This window comes from Vulpes vulpes, chromosome 8 (genome assembly GCF_048418805.1).
Source record: "Vulpes vulpes isolate BD-2025 chromosome 8, VulVul3, whole genome shotgun sequence".
Taxonomy (NCBI): Eukaryota; Metazoa; Chordata; class Mammalia; order Carnivora; family Canidae; genus Vulpes; species Vulpes vulpes.
In genome coordinates this window covers 23,194,417-23,210,127 of record NC_132787.1, presented here as the reverse complement: position 1 = coordinate 23,210,127, position 15,711 = coordinate 23,194,417, and the positions used below count along the sequence as shown (strand labels likewise).

The following is a 15,711-nucleotide window of genomic DNA, read 5'->3' as shown; positions in this document are numbered from 1 at the left end:
CACAGTGGTGCTTATGGTGTGTACCCAAGGAAAGGGAAGACAGGCAAAGAAAAAACTAAGACCTGAGTTTTCAAATGTTTGTGTTATGTGGTCAGCATTCAACCAAAGTCTAAAAAAAGACCTTGTTATATTTCAAAGCAGGGCAGATACAGATACTGTGCACACTGAGTTAAATCAAAAGGGTTAACGTGAGAAAAACAGGCGGCCAACAAAGAAAAACAATAGAATTCACAACCAACGCAGGATGTCCGGTAGGTGGGAGGGCTGCATAGATGTAAACACAAAACTTGAATATTGTCTGATGTTAATTGTTCTATAAACAATGGGTAACTCAGTCATTGAGCTACGGAAATGTATAGAATTTTTCTCTTTAATTTTTCCTTCTCATGGAATAAAAGCTACAAAACTGTTAGCATTCTTATGAATGTAGCCTCAGTAGCCAGTAGTTACCTCAGTTAAATAAATATAATTGGACTATCTTAAAGAGTCATGGCTTGGTTCAGAAATGCTGGATCTGATGAATAGAAACAGGCACATCAGAGTTATAGTTCACTTTTCAATTATCCATGGTTGTTTTAAGGGAAGGGACAGAAATATATGGATTTGAATAGATATGTAGACTCTCCAATTAATCAACAGCTAAAACTTCACATGTTTTATCAGCACTGCTTACAAGAAGCAAAACAAATAAGATTGAGCACATTCGTTTTGTTTTCCTTGCTTCATCCTTTAGTGAAGTGGCTGGGTTAGTGGTTGTGTGGTGAAGAGAGATCTAGGAAGGGAGCAGACCAGGAAAAACAAAGAATGGGAAGAACGATGTACAAATCACGGAGTAGTTATTGCTTAAATGAGATTTTTGTAAGAAAGCCTCAAGACTGTACTGAATCCTACACGTGACCAATGCTGGGGCACAAGCTAATCATCAGGCACTGAGTACTTTCTTAAACTTCATCAGCACGGTCCATTAGAAAAGAGACTGAACTCCAAGCCACAAGACCTTGGCTTAAAAACAGATCTCCCACTGGAATTCCTGTAATCTTCTCAAATCTCATTTTTATTTTTTAAAAGAAAAGATAGGATCCTGTTCTGCTCTTATCAAAGTACAAGGTTGAAGGCTAATGTGAAATCACTTTGAAAAGGGTAAAGCACAAAATAAATAGCAATAGCCATTATTATTCCTGTGATCCATAAGCAAGTCTTTCTCATTTGTAAACAAGGAGGAGCAGTAAGCTTTCCTTGGAAAGGTTCAGTGAGACCCTTTGAAATACATGGCAAATTTGGAATATTTTCCTCATAATTTTTAATCCATATTGCTCAAGTAGTTTGTAATAAGTGACAAAAGAGGATTCATCACATCTAGCAAATATAAGAGGATAACTGAAAAGCAAATGTCTGTAATTATTTTAGTGCTTTAATGTTTAGTTGTCTTAAAAGCAGCTATTCGATCTTGGGGCTGAGGAAAGGAACAGGGGAGAAGAAAAGGAAAGACCATTCTTAATAGATCAGGTGTTTGAAGAGAACACTTCTGGTCCAACAACAAAAGTGATTCTTACTTTACTTATAGGAAATTTAGAAAAATCAGAAATGTGGGCACATGCATGTCAATTTATAATCCTATCACCTTGACATAACTATCCTATACTATTCTTCTAGTGTTTTATCTATGTAACATAGAAATAGACTTGAAAAATATCTAGATCACTCTCTACATGGTGTTTTCAAACTTGCTTTTTTCAGGAATACTATTGTGGCATATCCTCATGTCTTTAAATGAATAGACAATTTCAATCATCAGAGAGGCCTGTGGGTGTCTATCCGAAAGCCCAATTTGGCATGCCCCGTGTGTCTCATTTTATTGGACCATCCTGCACTAACCCCTCTACCAGAATGATGTAAAGAACACAAGACTCTCTGTTTGAAAACATGCACAGCTTTTCTAGGCTTGAAAATTAAACCATAAAAAGTTTACTGGAAAAAAAAACCTTTAAAAAGCTCCTTAAAAACTCACACCATAATTGCTCCCCACCAAGCGTGGGCACTTGCTAGCTGCAAGTAGTGGCACTGTGACAAATGTAGCAAAACTGAAAGCGGGCTATACTAAGAGAAAGAAAAAGTCTTCCACTGGCCATCTGTGAAAATAAGGCATGTGGCCATTAAATGCAGAGGCTGTAAATATACACAAACTCCATGAAGCAAATGGCAAAAAAGGACTAAACTTCAAGCTCAAACAAATCAAAATGTTTAATGCATAGTTACCACTGCTGGACGAAAACAGCTCTGATCTTTGCAGTCTGCAAACTCGGCATGTATTTCAATTAAATACCCCCAAAAAGAAAAGAAAGAAAAAGAAAGAAATGAAAAGACACAGAAGAAAACCATCTGGAACAAAAGGCTATAGACAGCCCATACTCAATTTCTAGAAACAAACACCCCCTTTAACTTGCACCAGCCTGTCGAGAATGTCGATTGGAATTATTGAAAGGCTGACATATAGAGTGATGGATGGGTGATGACATAATACCTATTTGCCTTTTTGTCATGGTCTTTGAAAACTGGCTGCTCTGTGCTGATAATATTCACTAAGGGGTTTTCCTCTCCCTTCCTGTCCCATAAGAAGTGTTCCCTAGCTAAGACACTCAGAATTAAGAAGGTTTTATGAATGAAAAACAAAAGAAAAGAAAACCTAAGGATCAAATGCCAACTTGCACATAGAAAGCTGGTCTAGATTTCCTAATAATCAGTTGCCTAGAAAGCAGTTCCCTTCCATTTTATATAAATTTTCAGAGTAGAGAGTCTCTAATAATAAAAAGGCAAGCATTCAACATCAGATTTTTTGTGTGTATCTTTTAAAGTCATGGAATAATTAATATGTAAATGTAGAGATTGAAAAATAACATATACTCACTTTTATAAAGAAGCGACATTAATAATTTGTGTTACTGTAGTTTTTCCTAGACAACTTCCAACCAGCAGACTGGGGGCTTTTTAAAAATCACACATGCATGTTCACACACAACATCCCCCCCCCCCAAAAAGCTCCTGCTTTGTCACTGAGCTGCAATGATCTATCTCACTTTCTCCCAAAGGATTTACCTAACATGCCTTTCTCCTTCATGAATTTTTTCCTCTAACCATTGAAATATCTAGTTCTAATTTGACTTCTCTAATTCATTTTGGCTAAAGGCAACATCTACAAAAGCCATCCATAAATCATTAATTAATTGTAGTGTCTTTCCCTGAATGCAGAGGCATGAGTTCCTTCATATTCACTTTTTCAAAGCGAAACCCGTAATTCACAATTCCTCACATGCCTTGTCCTTATCTAAGGGAAGGAGCATGTGTTAGATAATGCTGAACTAGATACACTGTGTCAGTTTCTGAAGAGTTAACACTGCTGGCCCCATCCATCAGATGGCCAGCGAAGCATCAGGAAAGAATGATGGATGTAAAATTATTACAGGGCTGCCATCCGATACACTTACTGCCATTTGTAACTAATGCTGGGACTGACACACTTTTTTTCATTATTAAACATCCACATTAAGTCAACATTGGTCACTGTCATTTCATGTTTGGCACTCTGTTAAAGGGAAAGAAAGAGGTTGACAATAGCAGAAAGAGAGGAGGTTGTAGTGGAAGAGTTTCTAAGTGCCAGAGTAATAAAAATTAACCTCTGTTTACAAATTAGTCTATGTAGTATTGGTAAGGCTTCCTATGAGTATGACTGACAAGTAAAAAGAGAAACTGCTATCATTATTGAATAAATTATGGTTTAAAATATACCTATGATTCTCTAAATTTTCACCTTATTCTGTGGAAATCAGACATGAATTTTCACTGAACCACAGAAGGAAAAGTAAGGCATTTTGCCAGGAATTCTTACTTGCTGTAATAGAGGAATTCATAGCATGTGTAGGCATTTGGATTTCAAGTACACTGTAGGCAATTAATGTTTATGTGGTGGATAAGTTCTCTACCTTAAAAAAATAAATGCACACATCTGCATGTTTATTTTTGTGAGTGACATCTGTTTTATATATGAAAGCAGTACAGAAGTTGGCCTTAACATGTAGAAACATATGTGCGAACACACATTCATTGGTTTAACCTGTCACCCAAGGGTGTATGTGTGTGTGTATGTGTGTGTGTACATGCTTATGTGTGATTTAATTCTTTAAGAACCACAGACAAGGTATAAGGCCACAGACTTGTAATAGTGCAAAAATAAAAGTAGCTAGATAGATGACGATGAGTATAACACAATCAAAACAAGCCAGTTTCATGAAGAAAATATTTGAGAGCTTCGATATCATTTTTATCATGCAGCTGTGGCCTACTATGACCTTTTTTTACTCGATAGCCATTCTGGTCTTTTTCTTCTCTGCAGATAATCTTTGATCTTAAGATATCTCTTGATCTCCAGGAGTATAGACTAAGGTCTTTCTAATTCAGTCCCAAAATATAATTCATGATCAACCTAAGGCAGGTTCCCTTCCTCTGGCCAGTAATTGTCTTAAAGGTATGCAGTCAACCCATTTCTATTCAAATGAGATATTTGTGGAAGTCTGCGTGAGGGGTGCAGTGAACATCCCTATGTGAATGAAGAAGACACTATGTGAAAGAGGATTGAAAATAGCAAAGAGAAAACTGCTTCTCCTTCCCCAGGTGGCCTGCCTTCATGGCATAGTTCTAAGTACAGCAACATTTGAAGACCCTAGAGGAAAAGCTAAGAGAATCATGAAGATTTCAATCATGATATCTCTGAGATGATAAATTAATGCCAATTGCCTTCTACAAAACTTCATTATGTGCTAAAAATTAATCATTATCTGTTGAAGCTATTGTATTTAGATATCCTGATGCATGTAATGAAATACATGTTTAACAAATACAGGCATCATTCCACTGGGGGTGAGGGAAATAAGCAAGGAAACTTCTGGTCTATACCACATTTTGGTCAAATGTACTGGTCTCTATTAAATTAGTACTGCCTGGTGGTATCAGGAAAAACTGATACAAAAACTGAGGACTTTATGATTTCCTACTAACCATGGCTACCTTCAAACATAAGGTCGGAACCTGAGTATGCAGTCGGTCACATGGCCAAGATTATGCCAGGTGGGTGTTAATGAAACAAATGGGTGGTTTTTACAAACTAAATGTATGAGGGTCTTTCTGACTCTTCCTACCTGAGATTTTTTATTCATCCATAACACTAATCTGTGAAGAGCTATGTGATAAAAGATAACATTATCGGAATATGCAATCAGACTATAATTAACCTGAAATGACAATTATAAATAACACTGTGTCCCAGAGTTTCCAAGAAACCTGACATACACAGTTTTTGGGTATGTTGAAACACTTCCAAGAAAAGTAAAAAAATGAGAAATCTTTTAGAAGTCTTCAATTAAAATGTGTTTTAGTAAAAATGACTTTCATTATGTGTTTTGGTGCATATTACTAGAAAACATTTGTCCCTATCTTCACACCTCTAATTGTTTTTACTACCAATTACAGCTTTTCAGAATTAAGACTTTCTACTTGGGACAACCATGTTGGTCATTTGAAATCTGGAGAAAAGTTACTATGTATAAGGTTTATGTACTCAAGAAAACAAATCTCTACTACAGGATTCCAACCCAGGGATCTCAGGTCATGCTATCACCTCTCAGACCTCAGACCAATGGGAAGCACCAGGCTGGGTTTTTTTCTCTTTTCCCCTTTCCTTTCTCCCAGTTCTTTTCTATATGTTTTTTTTTCTTTTATCTGCCACCCACACCCCTACTCCTCCACCCCTCTTCACCCCGTCTATCCTTACACCTCACATACTTTCTGGGTTTAGGAATCTGGGAGTATTGTCTTAGTGAGAGAAATGTTCTTTTTTTGGTATTTGAATGATGTGATAGAGTACAAAAAATTTATCATATCTTCTGTTTATGTCTTTCAAATGAAAGCAAAATTTCAAACCAACCACTGATCTACCTATGCTCTGGCTATGGATAAAGTTGGGCAATTATAAAAATCTATGAAAACGGTAGGTATTAGGAGAAAAACAACACAATAGGCATAGTGATGTTACTTTATATGGAAGAATAAGCAGCCACCTTTGTCAACTCAGGTATAGAAATGATCTGATATGCTAAGCAAAATGGGTGGGGTCTTTATTCACTTCTTACAAGTAGGCTTACACATAGAGGCCATGGTTAACAGTCAAAACAATTTGATTTAAGCTATATACTCTATAAAGGCAAAGGACACACTTTCTCATTCAATACAGTATCTCAAGCTCACTATACCACCCCTCCTACATAGCAGGTGTTAATTAAAGGATATAAATTTGACATTATCTCATTCCCATGAGTTGCACATAAATCAATCATCCGTATTACAGAAATGACACTCAAGCTAGTTCAACAGAAAAAGGCAACCACAGTTAATACCTACTTCTCAGCTTCAAAATCACACTTTCATTGTCAGGTATCAAGGTGTCATTCAGATCCTTCTGCTGAAAATATTTACTTTCACCTTACAGAAGTTTGTCATACTGTTATAATAATGGAACTGTTTCACTTCTGTATTTTAAGATTTTCACTTTAAAACCCATGAAAATATAAAACTGTAGTTGGTGATATAACTCAACTGCATTGAAAGTGCATGGCGAAGAGATTTGGGAATGACAGCCTTTTTGAGAATGAAGACATCTTAACTGGCCAACAGATTTTGGCAGGTATGAGTCAAAAAATAGGTTTCTAAAAGGTTATAATGCTACAAAAGAGAAAGGGGAACTGTAGGCAATAGTGTTCAATAAGAGGCAATTCTCACTCGTGCAACACAATAGAGAAGGTGCTAATCAGAGAAAGAAAGTATGATAGTGGAGGTGGAACAAGTGGAAATAAAGTCCTCTAACAATGGACAACTATGGAGTAAAGTGAATGCAGATGGTTCCACTCCTGGTACTTAATCAAAAGGCTGAGCAGAGTCACTGGAGCCGGCATAAAGTCATGTGTTAGAACAACAGCTGATCTGTATTAGAGAAGATTAACTCGCAGTGCCATGGTGGAGGGCCCAGGATTATTTTATGTACTTCCATTGCCTTACAAGCCGTCAGCACAATTATTGCCCTCCGATCTGAATGAGTGATCTGTAACCACAGCTAAACAGCATGCTGCTTAGGGGCCTAGGAGCTTCATGAAGATGAATTTCCATACCATCAAAGTGCTTTTAATGGGCTCCCTGATCCAACCACAAGGCCTGTTTTGCAAGTATATAGAACTCAGGATGAAGGCTTCCTGTCCAAAAGGATTTGGTCGGTTGTCACTTGACAATTCCCAGCCAGCACAGGGGAGGAGAGGGAGGGGATAGGTAGAGTTGTCTCTGCTTCGGAGGATTAAAAAAAAAAAAGGGTACAGATGCTTGCTGAATGCAACCAACTGCTATATCCACAGCTGAATTCAATGCGCTTAACAAATAACGGCAATTTAGCTATGCTTGCGAGGAATAGCTTGAGTCACTTTGCATTAGCATCTGGCTGAGTGTTAAACTCATTTCTACATGGGGAGCAGAGAAAAGGAATTTCTGTTCAAGCATCCTTTCAAGAATGTTTAAATATTTGAATATAAATTCCTTTATGCTTGCTATCATTCCTTCTTAGAGCTGTCACTTTGCTTTTCCCCTTCCCTTCTGGTGCTTAGCTAGAAAAATTTTGTGTCCTTCTCCCCGTACCAGTGTCGCTCTTCTTCTTATGTTGTGTGATTACCAGAGATGTACACCTAACCATGCTTTCCTTTCCCCTCTAGGTACAGAGCAGAATTGAAGTCATTTTTCCATCCTTTTGACCCATGTTGGACCAGGGTTGTGACAGGATTCCACGTAGATTTCACCTTCACTATGCAGGTTGTGAGCTTCTTAGAGATTGCACATCAAATTCCATACAAAGCCAGGGAAACCAGTGATCTATCAAATTAGCAATCTGCTCATTCTGGACAATCCTGTTTGACTCTCAAGCTTTCCATGATGGCTAACTTTCAAGTTATTGCTAAGTAGCTGATCATTTTTGTTCTCCTATTTACTTTATCTCCCTAGCTACAGGATTGGAAAAACAAGACTCAGTCACATCTTAAAATTTCAAATCAGAAATATCAAATATGACCAAGATAAGTACATCACTCTGAGCTTTTTATAATGACATAATATTTTTTTCTGAGTAAAATACAATGTAGCTTAGACAAAAGTGTTTGAAATGATTACATCTAAGATAAATTCAGAAGTTTCACTGGGCTTACATATAATAACAATGTCCAAGTTTTAAAGAGCACATTTTGTTTTATAATAAAGTCAAAATTTCCAATTGTGCAGTCATCTAAAACTTGACAGTGCTTTGCAGTGGAAACATATTATGACAGCTTCACGATCCTAGTTACTTAGGCTATGAGCATGGGTATCATCCAAGCTTATGCTGATTAAAGAAGATTCAGCATTTTCAAATCCAGCTCATCCCCAAATACAAGTTAAGCATCTCTGTAAAGCAAAACTTTCACTCAGACTCCGATATTTCAAATGCCATTCCACTTTAATGCAAACTGATGGCAGAAAGGGGGATATTAATTATCAATAAGGTCTGGAGATGGATAGAAGAGAATTATAACTCTTCTCATTTCCAGATGGTTTTGATTAGGATGGGCATGAAGATTTCTGTACTGACAGAGGGGGAAAAAGGGAGGGAGAACCATCATTCTAAGGTGGTGAGAAAATGAGAAAACAAAGAAAAAAAGCATTTAGGCAATTTAAGAAGTTTTGGAAAGTCAGTTATTTTATGAACTAACCTTTTCTGTCCGGCAGTTATTGAGACCTAGACTATTCACAACAGCCACCTTCCCATCAAGCACCTGTTGTTCCCGTCGGAGCTGCTCCTTCATTTGCCGAGCTTCTTGGATGGCCTTGGTGACAGCATCATGGTCATTTAAATAACCTGAGGGTGTGACAGAACAAAGGCTATGTTTTGTACAAATGTGTAAATAGGTTAACCTTCAACCAGAAAAAAAATCACGTCTTTTTTTGGATAATGACTGGCGTCTGGCATATAATAATTTCTTGATTTCATTTCTCTAAAGTGAATGAATGAATGAGTAATCGTTAATGCCTGCTTCACATGGTCATACATGAACGCAGTGCCAAGCATCTGTGATGCAAATGTAATACTGAAGTGAATGAAATATGGTTGTTTCCACATGCTGGGAGAGAAATTTAAAATGTAATTTATTTTATAAATTTATAATTCATTTTTAAACGAACTTTTGTCATTTTGTATTTTGTAGTGCAGAAATGAAACCTATCTGACTTTTTTTTTTCACGTAAGGCTCATTTGAATGCTAACATAGGATAGAGGTATTGATCATTATCACTCTGATTATTGACATTCTCATTGTATTAGAAAGGTCAGTTTAGAGTTTGCGTATTGCACTGTTATGGTTGTTATATACAGAAAGAACACATCATTATTAACTAAGTGAAAGAAGCTCGTTCCCCTCGAAATCCACTGATGGAGAAGTAAACCACAGGTGGCAGTGGTCTGCTATGATTACAAACTTGTAAGAGTTATGGGGCTAAATTTCAAGCGCAGAATGTAACCAAGCACCTGTGAGTTGTATGGTAGGAAACTGTGGCTCCTGAAAACTACAGTCACACTTAATTCACACTCTTAATAAAATGGTCAAATGGCCAACTTGCATCTACCGCTCCACAATCCAGAGTGAGTAAAAAAAAAAAAATTGTCAAAATTTTTCTTTTAAAGAATCACAGGTGTAAGGAGCAAAACTAATTTTTAACTTAATTTTAACACTGGTCATTTATTTATTTGTTACACATTATTATGATCACCCGCAGGACTTCAGGGTAGAGTACCGATGGGAAAAGACTGTTTCGTAAATATTGAAAAGAAAGCTAATATATCATCTTTCACTCTCCCTATCTTTTAACTAGGGCATAAAATGGCATAAACTGAATCTATAATATGCAATTGCCCAGAAAAGGGACTTGTTTGTGACATGAGGCTAAATCTAACCAGATCCATTGGTGAATTGTGACAGATGGAGGGACTGTGAGACAGAAGGCAGGCACTAATCACACATAAAATGACCGGCTTGCCTCAACATGTTCCATGGATTCCAGCAAACTTTACACCCTAATCCATTTTTAGAACAAAAAACATCTGGGCCATAAATCCTCTAATCTGCCAAAACACGCTATTAAATCCCATGATTTGTTGAAAAACACTAAGATTAAAGAAAGGAAATATAAAATGGCTAACTGCCGTGTTAGGAAAGTGTTATTAATACTCTTTCTTTGTCTCAATTATGAATGTTCTGGTACTAAAGAGCCTTGTCTAATCATTTCAGATTACACATCCTCGTCGTATTGCTAGACTCTTCTATCTGATCTGTTGATTGCCAAAAAACATAGAATACTTTCTTGCTGCTTAGACATTTCTATTGAAGAAGTTGATGTCAGATTAGTGCAGTGCTTCAGTGCTGGAGGGTTTCAAAATGATCCATGCTCTCCCCCCAACCCCCTTGCTATGCACAGACTAGACTTCATCCTCTGATCTCCTTGAGATAGAAAGACAAGTTCCAGTGTAGGCAACACAAAGAAGAGCCTTGAGAGCCACTATGTGTTTTGCTTTTCAGAGCGAAATTCATTGGAACGTATTCAAAGAACAAAACATCCTTGCTCATTATAAATACAATATCAATCGTAAACAACTATTTAGACCTAGGTCAAGCCTTTAGGGTTAATGTTTAAATTATGGTTTTTTTAACCTTATATTATCCTCAATATCCTGTCTTGGTTCTCATGAACAACCTTCTTAATATTTGATTCTTGATTATTCTGTTTGTGAACACTGCTACTCGAGAAAGAAATAGAGCTCTTAGAGGACAGTGATGGTCTCAGTATTTGTTCCTTTAGTAAAAGATCTTAAGAGGATCAGCCTGATTGTCCTATGCTCTAACCCCTGTATATGTACAACCTGGCATCATGCATTTTTGCCATCTATTTAGTTTCTTCAGAGAACAAACACATTTTGAAATGATTTGGCATATAGCATTGAGCTAAAGTATGAATTCTTTTTGTTTTTAGGTGCTGCCAAGATAACATTGTGCAGGAAAAACGATTAATATAGATGCAAAAGGGATGCAAATCATATGGGGGTGAACAACTGACAGACATATGTTCTGTAATGTCTATTTCCAGTTTGAGGTGTGTGTTCCTATGCAGGTGGAAATAAGCGTCCACTTTAAAATAAACCTTCTTGCTTTTAGAGACTCTTGAATTTCAGTTAAAATGCTATATGAAATCTTAAATATTAAAGGCATTTATATATTACAGAGTTGAATAATAATAGGACTGTTTGCCTATTCTTTACATTTTATTCTCATCACAGTCACCAAATTACCAATCGTGCTGATTCCCTCTCTTGGCAAATGGCTTCACCTCTGATTGTGAAAAGACCAATAAAGCTGAGCTTTCACCTTCCCGCCCTACTCCCACCCTGACTCCTACCTCCTGCGAGCTTCAAATCTGTCTTCATTTTTGCCTATTGCCCCCTCCTGCTTCAGTGAAAATGGTGCCTCTACTTTTATTCAAGGCAAATATCCTAAACTCATGCTCTAGATTTCTATACATCTCCATTGGTCATTCTCTTACATATTTATGTCATCCATATCTGAACTTCCTCACCATCTCTATTGTAAGTTTCTCCACCTGAGACAAGCAATTTGTAAGTAAGTTTCTCCACCCGAGACAAGAAAATAAGTTTCTCTTTCAACTTTGTGTTGCTCTCTTTCCAACTCTCTCTCTTTACCTTCTAAGATTCTAATCATACTCTCCCATTACTTCTTTGCTCTTTCATTTCTGCTACAATTTTGTTTCTGTGCCTTTGCTCTTTTAAGTTGTCAAATCCAAGGGACACTTGCCATGGCTTGCAGAATGACCTCACTAACAATCCCCTCATTATAGATACTCCTTTCTTCCTCGTTTCTCATCATAACCCGGGGTCCCCCTTCCTCTCTGCCTCCTCCATCTTCATATCCTTGCCTGGATCTGGTGTTCATCTCCTCCCTAGATTTGGTCCAAGGTTACGATCTTCAGAAAAAATTTGCATTTTGGAGCTGGACATGCCTGAATTAAAATCATAACTTTGCCACTTACAAGCTATATAAATTGTACATGTGATTTTTACCTTTTTAAATCTCAATTATCTTATTGGTTAAATAGAGATAGCATTCACCAGATAACATAAATGAATTAATACAGTCTTGCATAATAAGTGGTCCATGAAACTTATTCACTGTCAATTTATTTATAAAATGGCATAGTGAAATAAGTAGGATTTAGGCATTGGATTCAGGTGGGTCTGGGTTTCTATTTCTTGGGAAGTGTGATATGTGCCAAACTATAACACATAATTTCATTGAATTTCCATTCTCATCAACTATAAAATGAACATCAGGTTGATGGAAGAATTAAACAAAATATATCTTATGAAGGAGTAGATAACATTTGGTACCTGAGGAGGCAGTAGAAAATGTTAATTCCTTTCTTTTCTTTTCTCTTTCATTTTCTCTATTTGCTCACCCTCAGCAGTCTTACTGCATGGCTTTGACCATAATGATAAAATCTGTGAAGGGATATAATTTCTTGGTATAGAGGTTTGATGAAAGGGAATCACCCTATATGCCCCCCAAATGATCACCTGATACATTTTATTTAGCCTTCATTATATATTTAGGCACCAACTGCATCATAAGATAGAATCGGAAGGGGGATATGGGCTTAGGCAAGTTTTGGTGAGCCTCAATCTTAAGGGGGAAGTGGGAAGGCAATGGTCAATATGGCTTCCTGTTAGCACTTCAAATGGAATTTGGGAAATGTAGGTGTAAGAAATTTGCAAGATTCTGTAACCTTGTTAAATTCACCACAGTTTGATTTTTTATGCTTTGGTGTGTCTTCTTAATCACTACCAACAAAATTCTCAAAATTCCTATTCCCAGCAAAGGCCTGCCTCCTCCCACTCCCACCTCTGTCTCCCAAACTTTACTCTTACTGAAATACTCTTTCTTTCTGATATGTTTGGGACTTTATGCAAACGTCACACCTTCTGTAAGGACTTCCCTGATATATCCAGGCATGCTCCTTGGCAACATTAGAACTTCTCATCTCTATGCTCCTGCAGAACCTTATATATGCTTATACTGTCACATTGCCTTCCATTTGTCTAAGTTTGTCTTTCACACCAATATTTGAATTACTTGAGGGCATTTTAAAATTTTCAATCTTTTATTCCTTTGGCTCATGACAGGGTCTGTTGAAGGTATAAACACATATTTCTAAGTTGAAAGTATCTACCTTTGTAATTCCAAGTTATTATCTATGTCATCACATTGATGGAAACCTGTGCCATAATGACACAGATTTATTAAACTCACAGATTTAACAGATGCTATGCAGGCAATACAAATTCTTATTTACTACATATTTATTTTACATAGGACTTTTCAGCTAGAAGTAAAAGTAAGCACACATGTGTTTCAAGTTATTTTCCACAAATATTAATTTTTTTCTATTGCTGAGGTCACTTATCATCATCAAATTTTTGGCACCCTGATATATAGCCATTTCTTCATCTGTGAAAACTCACAAGAATTAATTAGATTATAAATGTGAAAGCAATTTGTAAATTGTAAAGTGCTATGCAAATGTTAATTGCCAGATGTTGAATAATACCCTCAACTCCCTGACAATCCACTGGCTTTCTATTAAACTCTTACAATATTTTTGTTTGATAACCTACCCTCATAGAAGCCTTTCTGATTAAAATTGTAAACTAATGAAACTTCAAGGTAATATCCTCCTTTATGTCATTGTATTTTAAATTAGAAAGTTATACAAATAAAGTACCAAATTAATGAACTGGAAAATTTTTTCCTTCATTCTATTGAAGGAAAGTCTACTATAAGTCTACTATATTTGCTCAGGAAAGTTTTACTTCTTATGTGTTAATGTTTCTCAAGAATAAAGGGTAAGAATAACACATTCTAGATTCTTCCAAAGACTAAACAGTACAAGGCTGGAGGCATCTAAAGTCTCTCTCCAAGACTTCCAACTGCTCACCATCCTGCAAAATGCACGGCATAGAGAAGATATTTAATACCCATTTATTCGATGAATGAGTGAAAAGCTAGATAAATGACTGAGAAGAACATCTAACGTGGAGAGCCTACCAACAGGCAACAGCTGAAAAGGGAGCATGCCAACCAGAGACCATGAATCCTATGGCCTCACCCTCTGCTGTCTATGAGTTTGGGCAAGTTACTAGGTCTTCGTGTAAAGTCGTTTTCTTGAAATTAAAACAGAGGAAATAAACATAGAGTCACAGAACTGTCTACCCTGTGATAGAAACTTACTTAGAATCCCTGGGTAAGCGTTTAGCCTCCTTAGGCCTTGCTTCCTTATCTGTAAAATAACAAGTTTTGACTGGATGATATGGATATCTGGACTATCTATTTCAGGGTCTATAATTCTAAAATTAGCTTCACTGAGAAATAGATTAAAAATGCTTTTAAAATGTTTAAAGTATTATACATATGTACAACATAGGTGAAAAAGGACAATAAAAGAAAGATAATATTTGGGCAAAAGATTCTAAACTTATCCATCATTCTTCTGAACTATTCATACCTTTTAAGGATCCCCTTTCTTTTGGAGCAACCTATGCTTTGCATACCATATCAAAGGCATTTTTACAGAATACACTGTAATATTGGTCACCAACCTCAAAAACTCACTTTCTATATTTGTAGCTAATAGATATATAGCAAAGAGCCCATGTTATTAGCGATAACTTAAGTTATCTTTTAGTTCACAGTTTTCCTTGGTTTATTAATGGCATAACACATTAATTCTTCTTTCAGGGGTGACCTTTACAACACCATTAATGTGCACAGCTTTTATCCAACTACATTATTACTCATTACAGTTTCAGCTTTCAACATCTGCATTTGCTGAAAAGAGAAAAGTAAATTGTAGTGGCCTCGAGTCCTTGGAATATATGAGAGATGTGTATGTGGTGAAGGGATTTTTCAGGAAAAAAAAAATAAGAGAAGTTTTAGTTGTGGAGAAAGTCAGATGATAAATGTCATTAAATACATTCTTGCCTTTCTAAAATATTTTGTCATACTTAATCCCTGGAATGCTGAAGTAAAAATCCTCATATGATAAAAATGCAAATCTATGGGTTATTTTGTTAAATATTCTAGTTCTAGTGACATTACAAAAGTAGCTCATAGACCAGCGCTGTGATATTTCTGAGCCTTCATGTCTATTCTGGAAGTGAATCATTCCTGCCAGATAAAATATTTTTTCTTTTACATACTTAGGACATGAAAGCAATTCTTATCTTGGAGTCCATTTAGGATATGGAGCCAAGTAACCGAGTTAGGCCATAACAGAGTGCTGCATGATGATAAAAAATGTACATGTACCCCAAACCTTTTTCAAACTTTTCAAAACTTAAATTTTCACAGTTTCTGCTCTCTCTGCTGCCCCACTGCCCCAGACTGGCTTCCTGTTGGCAAATAATCTGGAATTCTACTCTGTGGAGATTGAAGCATTTGAAAGACATTCCTTCAGCTTTTTCTTTCTTTTTTTTTTTTT

The 15,711-nt window shown here is 36.5% G+C and overlaps 1 protein-coding gene across 48 annotated transcripts in view; it reads right to left on the bottom strand.

Annotated features, from left to right (window-relative positions):
• Nucleotides 1-15,711, bottom strand: part of SOX5 (SRY-box transcription factor 5) — a 995,306-nt gene that overhangs the window by 22,861 nt on the left and 956,734 nt on the right. For all 48 annotated transcript variants that reach the window (XM_072765770.1, XM_072765744.1, XM_072765748.1 and 45 more), the window contains one exon: nt 8,826-8,971. In XM_072765770.1, the coding sequence (XP_072621871.1) occupies nt 8,826-8,971 (146 nt within the window). The remainder of the gene's footprint in view (nt 1-8,825; nt 8,972-15,711) is intronic.